The 21,146-nt window shown below is 40.8% G+C and overlaps 1 protein-coding gene across 3 annotated transcripts; it reads left to right on the forward strand.

Annotated features, from left to right (window-relative positions):
* Positions 1–434: 434 nt before the first annotated feature.
* LOC137335812 (heterogeneous nuclear ribonucleoprotein H3-like) lies at positions 435–19,674 on the forward strand. Of its 3 annotated transcripts, none has more exons than XM_068001253.1 (12): positions 435–501; positions 1,907–2,022; positions 3,759–3,914; positions 5,423–5,566; positions 9,175–9,313; positions 11,639–11,826; positions 12,174–12,272; positions 14,655–14,776; positions 15,392–15,527; positions 16,144–16,269; positions 17,882–17,989; positions 18,299–19,674. In XM_068001253.1, exons 2-12 carry the CDS (start codon positions 1,944–1,946, stop codon positions 18,397–18,399), a joined length of 1,398 nt encoding a protein of 465 aa, XP_067857354.1. In that variant the 5' UTR covers positions 435–501; positions 1,907–1,943; the 3' UTR covers positions 18,400–19,674. The 3 variants fall into 3 exon arrangements, with proteins under 3 accessions (XP_067857354.1, XP_067857356.1, XP_067857355.1); XM_068001255.1 differs by having other exon boundaries at positions 16,144–16,260; XM_068001254.1 differs by lacking the exon at positions 435–501 and adding an exon at positions 509–599.
* Positions 19,675–21,146: the final 1,472 nt, after the last annotated feature.

Consider the following 21,146-nt stretch of genomic DNA (forward strand, 5'->3'; position numbering starts at 1 on the left):
AAAAACATATATTTTTTTAAAAAAAACTAAGAGCGAGTATTTCTTACTGCATTATTCCGCTTTCGAACCATGAAGAGAGCAAAGAAAAATGTACTCGAAATTTTTAAATAAAAAAAACCACCCACCCTACCGTCTTTAATTGACGGGCTGATGAGCGAATCACGAGCTTCACTTCGCGCTAAAAAAAAAAACACACTGCCGTTTCAACCAATCAGCGTAAGGAGGGCGGGATTTATGTTCGGCGTTAAAATTTAATGAAGTAAATATTTGTTCGCCCCCTCACAAAAATAACTCAAGATAGTAAAAATTGTCTATATTCGATATTTATTAACAAATCCGGGGTGGGGGGAAAAAAAAATCTTTATTTTCCTCATTTTTAAAAAAAAACCGTCTTGGTGTGACATCACAATCGCGTTTTTTGTCCGGCGTGCGATGTCATCGCGTCTCGCGACAAGAGGCGCTGTGCTGAGGGAGAAGAGTGAGGGGAGCGCGGAGCGGGAGGTAGGCAAGGCAAGGCGGGCGGGCTGGTGTTGTTCGTCGAGTTGCCACAGCTATCGTTTGTTTAATCGACAATTGTGATTTTAAACGTTTCGTTTTCGGTGGGCGTTTACTTTTATTTATTATTTTTTTTTGTTAAAACGAGGAAGCGGTGGGTGGGTGTGTGTGTGTTGGGGGGGTGGGGAGAAAGTGGAACACGAGGCCGTCGTCCGATTGCCGTTGCGAAGCGCGGCCGCCATTTTACTCGGGTCGGTTTTTTTTTTAATTTGTGAGGAGAAAAGGTTTTATTTTTTTTTTAACGTAATGGACTTTGGTGGGTGGCTTTAGTTTCCGCTTCTTCACTCGACGGTTTTTTGAGGCGGGGAAAGCCCGGCGGATTGTGGTTGTGGGGGAGGGAGGTGGTGTGTTTTTTTTTTATTTCTTCAAACGTTGTTCACTCCAGTAACCGGTCGACGCACACGAGGGTAGGTCGTTCGGGAAGGCCGGCGGAGTTATTATGGTTTAATTCTGTTGTTGTTGCTCGGCAGCGCTCGCTTTTGCCGCCACCGACCGTCCCAGGGCCTTTCTTTGTGTCTTGGCCTTTTTTAAAAAAAAAATTCGAGGCGTGTTTTTGTGTCCCTCTCCCTCCCTCTCTCTCTCTCTCCCCCGGGGGAGTTGGGAGAAGGAGCCGCACTTCGGCCCTTGTTATTGCACGCGGTCTCTCCCAACGGCTCACTTGATCCGTTTTTTTTTGCGCCCGAGACTGCAATATTAAACAAGGCGAACTGCAGGACTGAGTCTGTACGCGTTAACAGCTGGGCGAGGGTTACACGGACACAGCCAATGCTTTTTTTAAAAAAAAAATCATCTCTAACTTTTATGGTTTCATTGAGCGTCTCTGTGTTAAAAGGGGAACATTTTCTTTAGACTTAAAAGAAATTAAAATCCCAAATGCCCGTGTGTTATTTGCAACACAGCTCCAATCCAATAGAGCTCTTAATATTTTACTTTTGGCCTCAGTGTTTTGATTTGGGAAAATTGGCTTGACTAGGTCATGGTTAAACTATAGTGTAAATTGGTTATTTCAGTGTCCTGCATAATTGTGTTTTATTTCTCAAAAGATCTTGGTATGTGCCTCCCCCCCCCCCCCCCCCCCCACGCAAAGTTACCTGTCATTTTCACTTTTCTGGTAAAATTAATGATGAAAAGTTGTGATCCTTATCATATTGTTGATTATCTCTGCTTTTTTGGTGGCAAGATGATTTCAATTTAGCTGGTGGGGTGCCATAAGAAACTTTCCTACATTACAACAGTGACTACAAATCGAAGTACTTAATTGGCTGTGAAGTGCGTTGTGACGTCTTGAGGTGAAAGGCGCTATGTAAATGCAAGTCTGTCTTTCTAATTGAACTTTTTTTTTGTTTTTTAGATTTTATTTGGTAGAGACACGTGTTTCAGACCTTCAAATGGATGAAGATTTTGTCGTCAGAGTCCGTGGACTTCCATGGTCCTGTACCGCCGATGAAGTGTTGCGCTTCTTCTCAGGTTTTGTGAATTCATTTGAATGATTTGGCCGTTGTGGAAAAGTAGAACTGAAATGTTGAGGATGACTTAAAAGTTTGACTTTATGTGGCTGGGAGGGAATAAATATTTCATAAATTTACTTGGTGTGCAGAAGTATGGTAATTGGGGCTTTATCAGTTCATTAAAATGAAAATGATTTAGTTGGAGATGCTAAATGCAGTACTGCAACCATGACACTGCAGGTCTTTGAGTCTTGAATTTAAGAGGCATGCGAATTGGTGGGAGAAGTGATTCCTTCTATTAAGCATTCCTTGCATACATGTATGATACATTCACATGAATGTGACTATTACTTTTGTGTATGGTTGCTTGCTTAAAGCATACTCAAGTGTTTAAAGTCGTCTCTTCCTGCTCATACTTTGTGGTTACATGTGACCATAACTAAAAGGAAGAAAACTATCTTGGCATTTTCTCCCCATTGGGGGAAAAAACTACTCAAATTGTGACTTGAAAATAGTTGAATTGCATCACAGCTATGAACATCCTTGAGTAGTTTCTTCCCTGTTAAGCTGCATTGGTGAATGATAATGGTAGGCCTGATAATTTTGACATTTAGGCCAAATTTTGGAGAATATAGCAATTCAAATGCAAGGGTTTTCTAAACGTTCTTTATTCTGATGGTAGCTCTATGGGAGCAATGGTTAAAGTGTTAAAACTAAATAGCGCAACAGTGTCTGGTGCGGCAGAAATGCCTGTGGAAAAACTTGACTACAGTAAGAAGCAACGTGAGGAATAGCAGTTACTTGTTGCCTTTAGCTCCCATTTGAAGCACATTAATTTAGTTCAAGTAGCTTGTTAAACTGCATGCCATTTTAATCTTTATTTCTAGTGTTATAACTTATACATCTGATTTATTCGTGTGTAAAAATTTGTTTCTGTAGAGCATGATGTAATGATTTTAAATATCCCATTCATTCAATACCATTCCGAAGCCGCTATCTTTGAAAGAGAAAGTCAGTCTTAAAAAAAACACTCACATTTACTATAAAGTAACCACTAATCGAATCCTATAACAGGTAACTATAGAATTACTTTTGGGGGGGGGGGGGGATGACTTTTCCCATCCATCGTATATGACTTTTTTGCGGCTCTGCATTTGCGTACTCTCATGGAAAGACTGAGGCCTTTGCTGCAGCCTCATTCCTGCTCATTTCACTCTTGTTTAAAATGTGTAACTATACTATACAGTTTCAGTAATCAAATGATGGGAGTGCAGATCAAGCTGAGTTTGACTTGCTGTGGATTCTCCCACACTGCTTTTGAGCGCTCAGGCTGCCAGCCCAACCCTCGACCCTGTTCCCCTGCTTCTTTCCACAACCCACCAATATGTGGTCTTGAAGGTGCAATATGCTGTTGCTCAAATAATTTAGGTATCATTCATCTTTCTGTTGCGGCTGGACATCAAATCTCACACCCAAATTTAAGGCAGGTGAGCTGGACACATGTGATTTGCTAGATGATTTGGCATACTTCGAAGGATCAACTATTTCTTTGTGTTAGAAGCTGAGGGCGGTGACTGGCTTGCTGCAAATTTGTATTGACTTGCAATTGACATGCTCTACACTTTCGGTACGGACACATGCATTTGCTTCACAATGCCATTGCTATGTTTTTTAAAAAACACACTTGTCCTGCTTCCAGTCCTCCCCTCAATGTAGCATGACAATTCAATAAGTCATGTATGTTTTTGGTTTTAGATTGCAAGATCTTAAACGGAACTACTGGGATACACTTCACCTATTTAAGAGAAGGCCGCCCAAGTGGTGAAGCTTTTGTTCAGCTGGAATCCGAGGAAGATGTAAAGCGTGCCCTTGCAAAGGACCGGGAAAGCATGGGGCATAGATACATTGAAGGTAAGCTGTTGTTTTTAAGCAGTCAGTTGACGTGACCAGCACCTCAGTTCAGAAGTCTTCATACTTAATGAATTCTTTGTGCCAGGTGCTTGTATCTGAGTGATGGAGTAGGGAGAAAACTAGAAGCATCAGCTTTTTTCTCAGAATCATGAGGCAGTATTTAGGTCTATGGTACTGGAAGCAGACAACATTTTAAGAGTGACAAAACTGTCTCTAAACATCTGCAGGCCCATTGATCTGCTGCGAAGCTTGGGAAAAATAATGGAATCTATTTAAAGGAGCAGGCTGAATGAATACCCACGCAACAGGAACTTAAACAGCCAGTGTGAATTTAGGTTGGACAACGAGTTGTTATCTTAACATCTTCGATGCCTTTAATTAAAGGAGATAATAGAACTTTTGATCGTGTAGCTTCTTAGCATTTCAGACAGGTTTTGGCAGAAGTTCTGAATGTTTGTAATTAAACTGTAACTCTGGGGCATTTAAAATAAGACACAAGCTTGGATGAATTGGCTTAAAAGAAAAGGTAACTCGAGTATTTGAGGTGTAATGATTGACTCGGTGCCTGCCAGGGAGTCATTAGGGGTGTTCAGTACTTAGCCCGTATCGAAATAATTTGTATGCTTGTTGATTTTGCTGAGAACTTGAAAATAAGGAGACTAGAGATACAGCAAAAAGATTTAGATCACTTATGCAGTTAGGCAAAGAAATGGCAAATGAAATTAATATTAAGGGTTGTAAAGGGCCCATTGATTGAGAACTTGGGCGTGTGTGCCAATAAATGGGATTAGCTCACCAATGGGAGACTTAAAAGGGTACTTGGGACTACACCATCTGGAGTTTGGAAGAATGAGAGGTGATCTCATTGAAACATGATATTCTGAGAGGGCGTGACAGGATAGGTGCTGAGGCTAATTCTCCTGGCTGGAGTGTCTCGCACTAGGGGGCATAGTCTCAGGCTAAGGGGTTGGCCATTTAGGAGGAATTTCTTCACTCTGTGATGTGAATCTTCGGAATTCTCCACCGTAGAGGACTGTGGATGTTCAGTCTTTGAGCGGTTCAAGATAGAGAGCGATAGATTTTTGGATTGTAAAGGAATCAAGGGATATGGCAATCAGGCTTGAAAGTGGAGTTGAGGTTGAAGATCAGCCACAATCATTGAATGGTGGAGCAGGCTCGAGGAGCCGTATGGCCTACTCCTATTTCTTATGTAGTAATAGAATCGTGGCTTTCAGTTTACAGTGGTGTATGGTGTTCAGTTCTCATCACCATTTAACAAAAACTAAATGCATTGGAGAAGGTACAGAGAAAAGCAACAAGATTTCTAAAGTGAAAGGGGAAAAATGTGAGCAGGATCGATAATCTTAAGCTGTCCAGTCTAGAAAGAAGCCAATCTTAGAAGGGAGATCGAAAGGGCCGAGCAAGTATTTAGCTTTTCTCGTCCGTGACATTTTGCAGGAATACTTGCAGCTTTCGATGTTTGTTAGTATTTCCATTTGTGTTCGCAGTGTTCGAGACTAAAGCCACTGAAATGGACTGGGTACTAAAACACACTAACCCAAGTCAAACTGAGTCAACGAGTGATGGAACAGTGCGCCTTAGGGGCTTACCGTTTGGCTGCAGCAAAGAGGAAATTTTACAATTTTTCACAGGTACTTCTTGTTTATTTACTTTCTCCAATAATGGAGAACCAAGTATTTGGGCATGTGGGACTGATGGGGTGGTGAAGTCACGGTAATTTTAAAATGGGATACTTTCATGAGGGGAAGATTGGGGAATATTTGTGAATGGCTGCAAGTTTTTATTGTAAGCCTATTTTGCTGACATTAATCTGTAGAGAAACTATGATTTTGGATAGCCTGTCCAACGGTTATTTATGTTTGGCATTAATGCCCAAGGCTGATGAACGTATTTTTTTGTGGATGATCACCCTGACTTGGTAGCGTGGCACATAGAATTGGGCACAAGGGTTTTTTTTTGTAAATCCAAAAAGATTCTTTAAACTAGCAACTAAAATTTTTGTTAATGCCTTCGTGACAGTTTCCAACTTAGCACAGTGATTTACAATAAAGGCAATTCTTATAACATTACTTAAGAAATGCAATTGCTGTAAACATGCAGACTAAAGAAAACTATGCTGGCTGTTTGGGGGACTTTGGTTGCAGTGTAGAGCAAAGGTCACAGGTTAGCTTCATAGTCGCGGCAAACAGTATTGGACCAAGTTCCCAAGCCACATTCGTATGTTATGGTGAACTATTCAAAGCTGCTATTTTGAGGGTGTGGGTGGCACTTGCGTTGACGAAAAGTTAGAGAACACTTAACTGAACTGCACAGAAAAGCTTCATATTGAAAATTCATGTGAAAAGTTTAAGACACAGTGGCTAAAATTAGTATTTTTGCTTTTCCATACACCATTCAGGATAAGAATTCTGATTTTCCAAAGAAAGTTAATCCTTGAGTCCAATCTTGTGAGCCAGTAATTATAAATTATATTCATCCTTATATTTGAAGGAATAGTTCAGAATCTGTTGACCTTGTGTTAATATTTTCTAGTAACTTCAGCACTTGCAGTTGCCATGTATGTATAACTAAGGCCAGGGTTCCATGAAAAACTAATTATTAAAAAAAAAATGAATTACAGCAGTTAGTTTAACCTTATTGTCACATACAGTCTTCCAACCAAATTTAGTGTTTTTTAATAAGTTGTTTGAATTTTTTCAGTTACTTTTATATGGAGTATTGCAAAATGTTTAAACACAAATTTAACACTAGTTATTTTAGAATCATATAATTCTGGTAATGCAATGCAACTAAAACCGTTTTTGGTTGAACCATGGTGCTGGTACTCTAAACTATTCCTTTAATGTGATTGTATCCAGTCAAAATTTAAATCACTGGGTTCAGGCGGTACAGTGGGGCTGTGTTTTGGAATCTGATACGTTGCACCGCGGAGTAGTAGATGCAGGTATGTGCCTGCCATTCCCACGGAGTTTCCAAACCCAGCTTTGCCAATGTCGGGAGGTGTCCACCAAAGGCCAGGCACTTCCTCTGGTCAGAGGAGAGTGACTTGTGTTCATGCACCTTTAGCAGTTGGCTTCAGAGCCATGTTGACTGGTCTCTCTTGTCCGCCTGCCCTCCAGGCTTATGCCTGAAGTGGGGAAACCCACACAAGGGATGAGAACTTAAAACGGGTATGTCTCCATTAAATTGGGTTCTTTTGTTTCCATGGTAACATTTTAAAAGACAGTTTCTGCTGATACAAATTATGTGTAAGATTTTAAGTTGTGCTACTGATGTCTCAGCACTACAATCCACTGTAGTTACTGGCTGTGAAGAATTTATAACTGGACCAGAAGACTGAAGTAATCACAAACACAATCATTCATTATTATTACAACCACAAAGCCCTACTGTGTACCTCGATGAAAAATTAACATTTTTGCCCCTCGTGAAGGTGCCAACTGCTTGCTGGGTTATGTTCCACATGTGTGGTTCCTTGCTCAAATGGCTAGTTTTCATGGTGAGTGTCAGCAAGGTTTTTAACCACTGTGGGGAGCATCTGAAGCTGTCCTTGCTGTGTGTCCAATCACAGTCCCGGTAGGGGTAACTGAATAGCAGGAATGAGAGTCCTGGCTGAGATGAGCTAACTTGGTGCAGAGTAGCAATCAAGAAACGGGCCTCCCAGAGCTGAGCCATTGGGGATCTGCCATGGAATTCCTGTTTCAAGATGTTAGATAGTTACTAAGCTCAGTTGAAATTGTTGCAGTAAATATTTCAGTCTCAAGTAATTAAAAATGTCAGAAAGGTTAGTCAGCATTTGAACAAGTAAACAAAGTTCAGTGACAATACAGTCCAGTCACCGAGTTGCCAGGCTGGTAACTGGATTGATATCCTTGCTAACTGTTTCTTCACAGTCAGTAACTTGCAGAACGTAATGTAAGTGGACACTTATATTTTAAGACCATGCTAAATTTGTGTATTGATGCAGAGTTTGCTTGGTGAATGCACTGGCTGCATAATGTTAATTACTTAAAGCAAAAAGATCCTGATTTTGTTTTTCTTTGACCTTTGGTTGTGAAACTTGATGCATTTGTATTTTTTTCCTCATTGAATTGTTTAATTCTTAGAACGGTCAATCCCAACTGTCAGGTTCTGTTACTAAGCAATAGGTAGGTTTGGTTACATGCTGAACTCTCGCCAAAAGACACTGGCTTGATCAGCATTAAGTTTCTTAATTGTGAGAAGCTATTTATATAAATTCCTGAAGAATTGTAGCATTGCTGGTTTACCTCCATCATTGATCATTTTCAACCAACGAGAAACTAGCTGTGGGCTGTTAGGCCTGGTAATTATATACAGAATGTATTGATGTGCAGTTTACAGCCAATGGGTGGCACTAAAGAACACATTCTGTTTCGCCTTCACTGGCTTGCACAGACAGTTGAAAGAAAGTCAGTGAGTCATTCCTGCATCGACCTTGCAGGTGTGGGCCCTTATTATGCAGATGGCCATGTATTGATCTGGGGTGGAGGAAATCACATTTCCACTGATCATTCATAAGCAAAACAGTGGCAATGTATTGATTTCTTTAGTCGTGCATTTGTCACTGCAAGCTGAGTATTGCCTGGGTTTTATGTCAAAAGTTTTTTTAAATTTCTGGTGGCACCAGTTTATTGGGATTTAGTTACCTGGATCGTTTCGTTTGAACCTGTTGTGGTTGTCGGCTGTTTTGTGTTCCCCCGAAAGTAACCAGTACAAATTAATCCAGCCTTCCCTTAGTTGCATTACATTTAAGTTTAGTAATGTTCCCTGATTTTAATATGTTGAAAATCACCAATGCTCCAGTTGGTTTCCATTACAGTTGTAGTGCTAAACCAATTGGAGCATTGCCACAGCAATTCCTTTTTAACAAATAAATTTTCATGCCTCCTTGCTACACTGCATCTCGCTAGTTTGGCTGCATGGTTACTATTTAATAATTCTATAAAATTTAATTCATGTTGCCAAACTTGGCTGTTGCAAGGTGAAGCTGAATTGTCCATGTTCTGTGCAAACTTTAAAAAGTGCACGCCTACATTTACCATTTTGTTTTTTGTTGGATCTTTGCTTTATTTAAACAGCATTCTGCAATCTTTTGCCTCATTAGTCAATTCTCATATCAGTACTCAACATTGATATGCTGTAGTATGTGTATAAGAGTAGGAATGTTACAATTTTTAATATTGTTCCCCTTGATGGGGTATTTGTCCTTGGGTTGAAGGGTTGGAAATCGTGCCAAATGGGATAACATTGCCGGTGGACTACCAGGGGAGAAGCACGGGGGAAGCCTTCGTGCAGTTTGCATCAAAGGAGATAGCTGAAAAAGCACTGGGGAAACACAAGGAAAGAATAGGGCACAGGTGGGGATGGACGGAAGGGTGGCTCATACGTCTTTAAGCCCACTTGTTCAGGTTGCAGAATTCATCCATTCTTGCAGAGAAAATAGTCGAACCTCCCACACGCCATTGGAAAACTTGAGTGGGGACTCAACTGATTTTTCTAAATTGTGTGTAAAAGATGACCTATACTGTAGGGCCCTCTCTGAGAGCTGAAAAATGATTGTGATGATAAATGGTAGTAATCTGGGCCTGCATGCCAGGACACTGAGTATTTGTAGTGCCAAAATTTAGTGTTTTTAAATGCTAAGCTTTGCCAAGTTTTGATTGTTCATAGTGGGCTCTACAGTTTAGGATTGTCCTCAATGTAAACACTAAAATTCCAATTGCTTGAATTTGATCCAATTTTTGTAATATTTACTTCCAGTTACATTTGGATTAATTAAATTACATGTACAAAGTGAAGTTACAATTATTTTTGTAACATTTACAAACCCATATGATATTGTCGCGTTTTTTCCATTTTGTAGAATTATATCAGCTTCGTGCTTGAAGAGCACAGAGCACTGCAGGTGTCTATCTTCATCTAACCTAATGGAAAGATGATGACTAGTCAGCTTGCTGTGGTGCTGATTTACATATGAAATATTTCATTCTCCAGTAGAAATATATTGGACTGAAATCAGTATTTGGATTTGCATTCAGAAGAGTCAGTATAACTAGCTAATGGTGAAATTCGTCCCAAATGCTTGTGTTGTACTTCTTCAGATATCTTGCACGAAGTTTTATATTTTTAAAAAAAACAATGTCTGACTTGATGCCTTGTTCATACGTGCAGTTTGGAATTTTCAGTTTTGGAGAAGCCAGTTTCACAGGCCTGCGGTCAAACTAAGTTGGTCACCAACATTGTGATCTTAATTCCTGTTGGGATTTTTTTTTTCTCCGCACAGCTTCCCCCAAAAGCCTTCGTTTGCTCAAAACTCGCTGATGTGTGGAATTTAGGTGACACCCTGAATAGTGCAGACTTCGAAGCAGATATGCAAAATGCATAACACATTGCTGCCCTTCATGGAAGCTGCATGAAGTATCCCTTGGATTGTATTTCCCAATTAATCTGAGATTATTTTGTTTAGTGCAGTTAACACTTTTTTTTACATGGCATATGTTCTGAGAATAAGGTTTTTGCAACCTTACTGAGTACCTAGGTGACCAGCTCGCTCCCAGGTTTCTGATGGTTGCATCCTGAAACCAGGTACAGCTACAGCATCCACAGGAAGTAAACCTAGGGAACATGCACTTTACTGAGGTTGGAATTGAGGATCATGCATCTCATGTTTTGGTGGCCAATGTGCTTTGCCATGTGTTTATGAAGCGTTTCTTTGAAATCAGTCTGCTGATTCAACTAGAGCACTGCAAGTAGTGGTAGATGGACATTTCCATTATTAACCATTGCAGCCTTGAAGGAACACAAAATGCATGTAGTTTTTAATTTAGTTCAATCAATCCCATGGTTCCAATGTGTCAGACATTCTTTTTTTTAATCTAAGTGATGGAAGAATTTTTGTAAAATTTCAATAGCTGTCATATTTAAAGTCAGTTTAAATTAATAACATTAATTATGCTAAGACCAATAGTGTTTTTAAACGCTAAAGTAGATTATGGTTGCTCTGGTGAAAAGTTAATTTTGCTATGCATTGTGAATTAAGACGTGCCATTAATTGATGAGCAAGTGGCCTTGTTGGGGTGCCATCCAATTAGAATGGGTGAACCTGCCACTTAATTCCACTCAAATGGTGCTGGGGTGTAATGGGTGCATTTGAATATCTTTTAAGTTTCAGTTAACAACTCAATAATGCATAAATGTATTTACAAACTTGTTAAGAGTAGTGCACCAACCACTGTTACCTCACTTGTTTTCAAAGCATGGAAAGTCCAGCAAGTATCATCATTTAGCTATTGGTGTAAAGTGCACTCCCCATCTTTTTGAACCACACTGTTGGCCCTGACATTCCAGTCTGGTTCTAAGATGAACAGTAACAATAGCTGTCTGCTTTTCCTTAAGCCTCCATGAATGAGGTGTTGTGCTGTATTTTTTTTTTAAAAATAGCCTGCTTCAAAGGTGCTGATTCAGTTTCTTTGGTAGGGATGTTTTGCAGATTGTGATGCTTTTTTAAAAAAAATAGTTTTAATCTAACTGTGAAGGTGGGGAAAGAAGTGGCTGAAATTGAAAAATGGGGTTTTAGAACAGCTTTTCACCAGAGGAATCTGCACTCATTAGATTAACATTTTTAGCTATGTGGTGATTATAGTTGTAGCCATAAGGTAAATATATTAATTGTGGCTGTTTAGGTATATTGAAATCTTCAGGAGCAGTCGAGGTGAGGTTCGAGCTTATCACGACCCTCCGAGAAGGTTAATGGGACAGCGGCCAGGACCCTATGACAGGCCAATGGGTGCAAGAACTGGCTATGGTGGTCCGGGGCCGATGAGAGGAGACATGTTTGACCGCTCACGCCGGGCATCTGCATATGGTGGAGGTAAAAACATGTGAAGTTTTAATGATTTTGGTCCATTGGTGCCCCTGGCAAATTTTGAATTCATCGTTTTAAGTGGGGTACTGGGTACAGATCAAATTTATTTTGAATGATTCTTTTCAGTTCATGAGCACTTCCCTTTTAGTTGCGCCAGATCTTTTTGATACGAGGAAGTTTTAAAGATTCTCTTATTTTTTGCAGCTTGATGGTGTGTATCCTGGCCTTAAAAACAAAGATGTTTACATCTAACAATACGAGGAAATTCATTGAATGGGGATGCAATTTTAACTGGATACAAGTTGTGTTTTGGTCATATCTTGCCAGAATTCTAAATTTATTTTTCTCTGTAGGTTATGGCAACTATGATGATTATGGTTATAATGACAACTATGGCTATGGACGTGATGGCTATGGACACAATTCCAGAGGTGGTGGAATGATGGATCGAGGTGGGAGTCTCAACTGTTGGATGAAATTTCTGGTCTACATATTTGCTGTGGGGAGAAGACTTGTGTTAAAGCTGGAACTTGATTGATAATTTTAGCATCGGGCATTTGAAAAATTAGCTAGGAGCAAACAAGAAATCAAATAAGAATTCCTCCTTCCTCCCCCTGGACCATGGCCCTACCGACAAACATCAAGCCATGGTTTCCCAGACAGTCACTGACCTCATCTCCTCTGGAGATCCCCCATGGCCTCCAACCTCATAGTCCACCAATCCCACACAGCCCGCTTCTACCTTCCCAAGTTCCACAAACAGGACTGCCTTGGGAGACCTGTCGTTTTAGTCTGTTCTTGCCCCATGGAACTTATTTCCTCCTATCTCAACTCTTTCTCCCCTTGTCCAATTTCTTCCAACCTGCATCCGCGACTCTTCTGGCCCCCCTCTGTCACTTGGACAGTTTCCAGTTCCCCAGCCCGAACCGTCTCCTTTTCACCGTGGATGTCCGGTCCCTCTACAGATCCAACCTGCATCAGGACGGCCTGCGGGTTCTCCGTTTCTTGAACTGAGGCCCGAATTAGTCCCCATCCACCACCACCCTCCTCCACCTGGCTGAACTTGTTCCAGCATTAAACAACTTCTCCTCTGACTCTACTCATTTCCTCCAAATAAAAGGTGTCGCTGTGGGAATCCCATATGTGTCCCAACTATGCTTGCCTTTTTGTGGAGCATTCCTTTCAGTCCTACTCGGGTTACGCCCTCACCTCTTTTTCCGGTACATTGTCAGTGTCGCTTCCTGCTCTCGCCCCGAACTGGAAAATTTCATCAACTTGGCTTCCAATTTCCACCCTTCACATGGTCCATTACCTTGACTTCACTATCTCTATTTCTGGGGATAGGCTGTCAGCCAATATCTATGAGAAGCTCATCGACCCCCCCGCCCCCTCCCCAACCAAAACGGCTATCTTAATTACGCTTCTTCCCACCCTGCTTCCTGTAAGGACTCTATTCCCTACTCAGTTTCTCGGACTCAGTCGCATCTGTTCTGATCATGCCACCTTCCAGACCAGTGCTTCAGATATGTCTTCCTTTTTCCTCACCTGAGGATTCCACTCCACTGTAATTGATAGGGCCCATGACCATGTCTGTCCTGTTTCCCACACTAATGCCCTCACCTCTTCCCTTCCTTCCCAGAACCATGATAGGGTCTCCCTTGTCCTCACCTTCCACCCCACCAGCCTCCACATTCAGCACATCATCCTTTGCCATTTCCGCCACCTCCAGCGCGATCCCACCACCAAATACATCTTTCCCTCCTAGCATTTTGAAGGAACAGCTCCCTCCGCGACACCCTGGTCCACTCTTCCATCGCCCGCTCTCCACTGCACCTTCCCGTGCAGGAGATGCAAATTTCACCTCCCTTCTCACTGTCGAGGGCCCCAAACACTCCTTCCAGATGAAGCAGCGACTTACTTGTACTTTTAATTTAGTGTACTGTATTTGCTGCTCACAGTGCAGCCTCCTCGACATTGGGGTGACCAATCCCAGATTGGGTGATCGCTTTGCTGAAAACCTATGCACTGTCTGCAAGAATGACCCTGACCTGCCGGTTGCTTGCCATTTTAATTCTGCATCCCACTCTGACCTCTTTAGTCTTACACTGTTCCAAATAAGCTCAAGGAACAGAACCTTGTCGTTCGTTTAGGCGCTTTACAACCGTCTGGACTCAACATTGATTTCAATAACTTGAGACCATAATCACTGCTCCCTTTTTTATTGATCTGGTTATGCTGCTGCCATTCACAGCTCCTCCAGACCAATCTTTTGTTTCTTAACTTGTTCCATTACCACCCTCCTTTCCTTGCACAGTCATCCCTTTTGTCATTTAATCACTCTTGCCCTCTACCCTATCGCAGATCTTCCCTTTTGTTCTTTCTTCCTTTCTCTCTTACCCCCAACCCCCCCCCCTTGGCTTTATGCTTGCTTAAAAACTGTCAACTCTTTAATATTTTCCAGTTCTGACGAAAGATGTTCGACCTGAAACGTTAACTTTCTTTCGCCACAGATGCTGCCTCACTTGCTGAGCTTTTCCAGCATTTTCTGTTTTTAAACAAGAAATCAATTGGTTTATTACCCCATGAATGCGTTAAACTAATTGCTATTGGAATTACATGTCAAGTTTGTACTGTAGAGATGAAATAAGTAAACTGATGTGTGATAACCTACTGGTGGGGGGGAAAATAACTCATTTGTGGCAGAGACATGCATGGATGTCTGAATATTTGTTTGTCTTTTGAAATGTGATTTGGGTTCTGGCTTTAGGCACCTTCCACTCTGAATTCAGGTTCTAATGTTTTGAATGACTATTAATGTGCTTTGATTTATTCAGGGATGGGCAACCGTGGTTATGGTGGAGCAGGAGATGCCAGCCCCCTCTTTCAGAATGGTACAGGTCATTATGTACACATGAGAGGATTACCTTTCAGAGCTTCTGAAGGAGATGTTGCTGATGTAAGTATGACTTTTGGGAATTATATTCCTTCGTCAATGTGTCTTACGTGGGAAAGGAAGTCTAATGTAAAACTTCAGGACAAATCAGTGAAAACTTTGGGGAACAAATGTCTTTCTGCCACACTCATTTCAAGTATGAGCAATTTGTCAATTTAGTTTCTAATTTTATACTCTTGTATGTGCATAAACTGAGAAGAGGAGCTTGGTGATAGTGAGTTGGTATACTGGTTTTTCACTTTGCAAACTGACTCAAACCCACTGTTGGAATGGAAGTTTCCTGCCTGTAAGATCATGTGTGAAATGAGTGTTGGTATTTAGAACCCAGTGTTCATGGGCCACAGCACAACACTGCATATTTAGCACTGGTCATCTCTTCAGTTGACCCAGCGCTTCATATTACATTTGAAGTGTGCTGTACTTGACCTGGCAGTGCTCCATACTGACATGAGCTGCCCAAAATCAAATTCCTGTATTTCCACCACCAGCATCCCTCATTTTGAACACTGACACTAAGAATGTTTGTTTTGCTTTGTTACACAATACGGGGGGTGGGGGGGGGGTGGATTCAAATACTAAATACGCCATTTACAACTGTTCAACTTCCATTCCCTGTAGTTTTTTTCACCGCTGATTCCTGTAAAGATCAATTTTGAATATGGTTCTGATGGTCGCCTGACTGGAGAGGCTGACGTTGAGTTTGCTACTCATGAAGATGCTGTTGCTGCCATGTCTAAAGACAAAGCACATATGCGTGAGTACTTTATCATGTAATGTGCTATGAATGGAAGGCTAACTACCATGTAGTTCAGGGATAACATCTACATAAGTTAGGCCTGTTTAATTTATTTTGCCTTTTTGAGAGCGCATGTATGTAACTAGTTTATCTCCATTCTATTCCCTTTTGTATTGTCCAAACGTTGCCTTGTATTTGGAACGGCATCCTCCATGAGAGTGTCCTGGCAAGGTTGATTTCAAATTTGAGTCAAGGGATCTGAGAAGTATCTTGTCCCATCTGTCACTGCAAGATTTAAACAGTGACTCTTATAATTCTGTGTTTCATTTAAGAGCTCAACTGTCATGTTGGAAATCAAGACTGGTGGCTTTCTCCCATGTCAATAGTGTGCCTTTTTAACAAGCTCAATAAAGAATTTTGATTGCTGTTTTCATCCTGTTGTGCATTTAGCACAAATTGTGTAATACATACTTCTGTATTTTCCAGTTTTTTATTAATATTGTTTTGTAAACATTCAAAAGTGAGCTTAATTGCTTTTGGACATGGTGCTCATTCTGAAACTGTTTGTTTGCTAATGTGCAATCACAAATGTGAAATCATGTACGTTATTAACTGAAATTTCACATCTTTTTAGAACATCGATATATTGAGTTGTTCCTGGACTCAACTGCCAATATGGGAAGTGGGCCTGGTGCTTATGGAAACCACAGAATGGGTGGCATGGGCATGGGAATGGATCATTATACGACAGGTGGTTATTGTAAGATTCTGACATATTTTACATTTGTAAAGCTATTAATTCAAAATGTCCATTATGACTAATATGCAATGTCTGGTATAGTGATGCTTCTCAGTTTCAAAAAAGCAACAAAAAAATTTGTGGGCCTGAGCTAAAGTCCAAAGTTTGGGTGAGGGTGATTCTGAATCCATCAAATCATGTTGACATTAGAGTGTTAGTTTCTGTTGACTTACAAGCCAGTCAAAATGGATGAAGGACTTCGGTTATGTGGCTAGACTGGCGAAGCTGGAGTTTTATTGCTTGGAACAGAGATGGTTGTGAGGAGATTTGGTAGAGGTATTCAAAATCATAGGTTCTGGACAGAATAGATAAAAAGAAACTGTTCCCATTAGCGGAAGGGTCAAGAACCATAGATTTGAGGTGATTGGCAAAAGAACCAAACATGACATGAGGAAAAAGTTTGTAACACAGCGAGTGGTTAGCATCTGGAATGCACTGCCCGAGGGGGTAGTTGGAGGCAGATTCAATCGTGGCCTTCAAAAGGGAATGGGGTATGTACTTGAAAGTAAATTTGCAGGGCTACAGGGATAGGGCAGGGGGGTGGGATGAGCTGGATTGCTCTTGCAAAGTGCTGACGTGGACTCTGGGCCGACTGGCCACCTTCCGTGCTGCAACCTTTCTGTGATTCTGTGGTCAATTGTTCTGTTAACTGTGATGCTAAACTGACACAAAATGTCTGCTACACCTGTAAACCAAGAAACACTGGAATGTTTTTTGCCTGATTTGTGAAGACTTTTGTACCACGGGCACATTAGCTTCCAGATGTTAATTTTACTGATGTTGACCAATTAAATGTTCGGTGACAAGTTATGAGGGCAGTTGGCTGAAGCATGGATACCGGAAATATCCATTTATAACGCAAATACATCAACACTGCCCTTGGAGAAAATTCCATTAGATAAAGTGGTTCTCTTTTTCCCCCCCCCAGCTATTTATTCAAACCACTCCCCTAAACTGACCAAAATTAATTAAGTTAGCCATCTTATAAAATCTGTACTTCTTCGCTTTAAGGCATGTTTGCCTCTCGGCATGGCATTTTGAGACTTCTCCTGCAGGTGTACATCTTGTTTTGAATGTAGGTAGTTCGCATGTTGAATTTCTCGTGCCGTTGAGTGTAGTGTGACCAGCAGAAATGACAAACCATGCAGATCGTATATTGACTGCCTGGCTTTTGGCAGAGGGTGGTTTGAAAATTATATACTGTGAAGTGGTTGCAGTGGCATTTATTAATGTCCTTGCTTTGGGGTGTGTTTTCCTTGCAGGGAGACAAAGGCTACAATTATGCTGCGCTAAATGTTTAATGGTCTCTTGAAGGGAAAGCATTTGATACCTTGGGGCTTCAGTACGTATGACTATCTCCTGCCATATTGCCTCTTTTGTGTTTGTGCACTGCGCTGCTTGGAAAAAGTGGCAGAATAATTGTACTCGAGCAGGATGGTGGCTGCTCTTGGGTGCCACCTGTGAGCAACGTCATGAGTGGCACAGGCATGGGAGCAAGTTGATGACTGTTGCTCTTGATGATTCAAGATGGAGGGATTGATGAAACATCTAAACATTTTCTTTTGATACACAGGCAACCAAGGAGGCTATGGGCATAACAGTCAGGGTATGGGAAATAGCTATGGCAATATGGGAAGTAACTATGGTGGATATGGAAATGCTGGAAACACACGTGGATTTGGTAAGTGTTGTTGCTGCTTGTCCTGAATCTTTGGTTCCCAAATATTGATCAGGCTTCCTTTGCAAACAAACATGCTGTTCGGAGAATTAGTTGCAAGTATAATGGTAAAAGTAAAGTTCATGCAATTGAATGAAGAGTGGTTGGCCGTATTAAGGATTGAAGAGCAGTTCACTAGGCTGTGCTTCCCTTCTACATTTATAACGTTACTTTGTGCACTCTAAACTTAAGATGTTGGTGCTTAAGTAGTTTTTGAGAAATGCAAATCAGGAAATGGCTTTTCTTCAAAATTGTGTTTTTTTTTCATTATAGGCTACGGTGGTATGGGAGGAGGTGGGTATTCCAACAACCCCAATCAGAACATGGGAATGGGAAACTTGGCAGACACAAACATGGCTGGATGGAGAATGTAAACTGTTAATGTTACAGCAATCAGGCCATGAGCCGGAAGCTTCAAGAACCCAAACTCTGCCACAATTTCAAAATGGATGACCAATGCAGCATCATTGCTGTTTGTTTTCTTCAAAACCAAAAGCAGTAATATTTTTACTAATAGAGCTACTTTGCAATTCTTTTTATTTTTTTACATGTTTTGGTGTAAACATATGAAAAGCCCATGTTGCCCAAACATTGGGTAACCCGATTTGTTTGAAGCTTCGGGTATTCGACCTGATGTAGAGGGGAAAAATTGTTTTGACAATTTTGGACTCGAGTGAATGTGGCAAATCGAAGTAAACATCTAGTACAAAGCCTTCTTTTGATGAACTCTTACATTTTATTATTTTAACTAAACTAAATCTAACTTTAGATCATCTTTAAAAAATATGCTCAGATGAGCAAGTTGTGTGATTTGTGTATGCAATTTTCTACTTTGGTGGTACCATTTAAAAATGGGGAAGGGTTCAACTTGGTATTCTTTGGTATTTACCAGAAACTATTGGACCACCAATGAAATATCTCCACAATTTGTTCAATTTAAGGTTCTTGTCACATATATGTGGAGATGTGCAGTTATGGGCATCTGATAGAGCATCCTTTAGCATTGGTGTCTTTCTGAAGCAATTTCTGTCCCATTATTTGCTCTTTAGCCCACTACTGCAAATACTGTTCCAAGTTCCACTTTGTTTCATGATTTTTCTTTTCTGTCATCCTGTTTTTTTTCATTGCTCTCTTGCCCATTCAATCGCAGCTAGCCATGAGTTTCTCAGTTGGGTTGAGATGCGACAGCTCCTGGCCCATTCCAGTTAGGGCGTATCATCCTGTTTCGACTTTCTGGAATGCTGTAATTGACAAAAGCCAAGGAGCAGATGTATGGTGTTAAGCGGATGTTGAGCTGTCAGTTTAGATGTATTGAGCGTTTGGCATTGGAAATCCTGACCCTTTTTTTCCAGCAGTTGCTATGTTGAATTTTTTTTTAAAGTCTGTGTCTGGTTCACATGGTATTTTAACCTTGATTCTTAATTTTTTTGACTGTTCGCAATGTAGTTTTAAAAATGAGAAATGTATCTTTGTACCTTTCTACAAGAGGTGCTTTTTTTTTGGTTACCATGCTTTGTTCAGTGGGATCTATTGACTTTGACCCTTCAATGTGCAGCTTCTGAAATCTGCGCATTTTGTTAAACATCTGCGAAAGAGATGACTTACTGTACATTTCTAATGGTGAATATAATAAAGTGTAATTTCAGAAATATGCGGCACAGGACGCGATTTGTTCGGGGCATGCAGGGGACGGTTGCTCTCAATAGGGCTGTAGTTAATGCTTGAACTTCTATGCACAAAATTGCCAACTCTCCATTTATGCAATAGATCTTCTGCCATTTAGCATGGAGAAGCTGGGGAACTTATGAAGAACTTTGTACATAGATGCCAACTGCACAGCAAGTTCCTGCAAATAAGATAAATGTTGCCAAACGTGCAAGGAACGCACTGCTTCACAAATCTTGCTTTTTATCCACCTATTTGGACTGGCACAATCTCCGTTTAATAACGCATTTGGGGAAAAAGCACTTATGATGATGTAGCCCTTCCTCTGCACTGCAGTGTTGGGCTGTAATGTGTTCAGGTCCTGAAGTGGAGGTTGAGCCGACAAACTTCCTGACTCCATTGGTAACACTCATCTAATCCGATTCCTATTGGAGAATTAATCCACATCTCGTGTTGCAGCTTTTGTTTTCTCCATCTAGAATCACTTTTTTAAAAATGGTCTGGCACAAATGGTTTCCCTTTATATTTTTTCTTGGATGTTTGTGGGAAAAGTAACCAGGTGGAGGTGAACGTCAGACCTGGAAAGAATTGCAACCATGTCAGTGAGACCCTCGGCATTCTGTGGTTGCAAGAGCATTAAGATGACAAGAGATCCCTTTGTGCTAACCTTAATGTTTTTAGCAGTGTCTTCACCTGACTGTTTTCAAGATCACAATTAACAATGTATATTGGCTCTTGATGTACCAATTCTTTCCCCTGAGTAGTATCAGTTTATTGAGGGCTAAGGGATTTTATGTTGTCACAATGTATGTCACTTACAGCAAAAATTAAATTAACATATGCAGTTTGCTTCTACCAAACAGTACTTCAATTTGACAGTCTTTGCAATTAGCTTTCGACTATAATTTTTTTCTGTGATGTAAGCTGTTTAAGTGGGGTGCATTGTCAATTTTGGCATGAATGCTGTTTTTGTAAATCAACTTACCCAAAAATTGATAAAATGAAGAGCTGGTAAGTGTGGGTGAAGTTAGCCCAATGTATGATAGCAACACAGATGTATTGAATATAAACTGAAGTAGCATTTTCTGCTTTAGTATGCACTTCACCTGTACCACTATGCAGATAAATGGTTGCTTGCCTTAAAGTTTGAGTAACTTGTGTGCACCATGGATGCTTTCCAAATTCTGGGAATCAGAGCACATTTTATACATCGCTAGGTAGTGTGGCCAATTCTCGGCAGCACACTTTAAGAAGGATGTCAGCGACTTGGAGAGGGTGCAGAGGATATTGATTGTGAGTGAGAATGTTGCTGCACATTTGTCATTCAATCACAATAGGTACTTCACAGGACTGTTCTGAAACAAAATTTGACAGAGCCACGAGATCTTACGACAGGTGCCCACAAGCTTGGTGAAGCAGAGAGGTTTCAAAGGAGGGGAGAGGTGCAGAAGGTTAT

This window comes from Heptranchias perlo, chromosome 20 (genome assembly GCF_035084215.1).
Source record: "Heptranchias perlo isolate sHepPer1 chromosome 20, sHepPer1.hap1, whole genome shotgun sequence".
NCBI lineage: Eukaryota > Metazoa > Chordata > Chondrichthyes > Hexanchiformes > Hexanchidae > Heptranchias > Heptranchias perlo.

What these genes read in the sequence shown, in the direction of transcription:
- LOC137335812 (XM_068001253.1), top strand. Translation starts at nt 1,944, where the DNA reads ATGGATGAAGATTTTGTCGTCAGAGTCCGTGGACTTCCATGGTCCTGT. An exon ending in GGCATCTGCATATGGTGGAG is followed by an intron (nt 11,827 to 12,173) that starts GTAAAAACATGT and finishes TTTTCTCTGTAG; the next exon opens with GTTATGGCAACTATGATGAT. An exon ending in TGGAAACACACGTGGATTTG is followed by an intron (nt 17,990 to 18,298) that starts GTAAGTGTTGTT and finishes TTTTCATTATAG; the next exon opens with GCTACGGTGGTATGGGAGGA.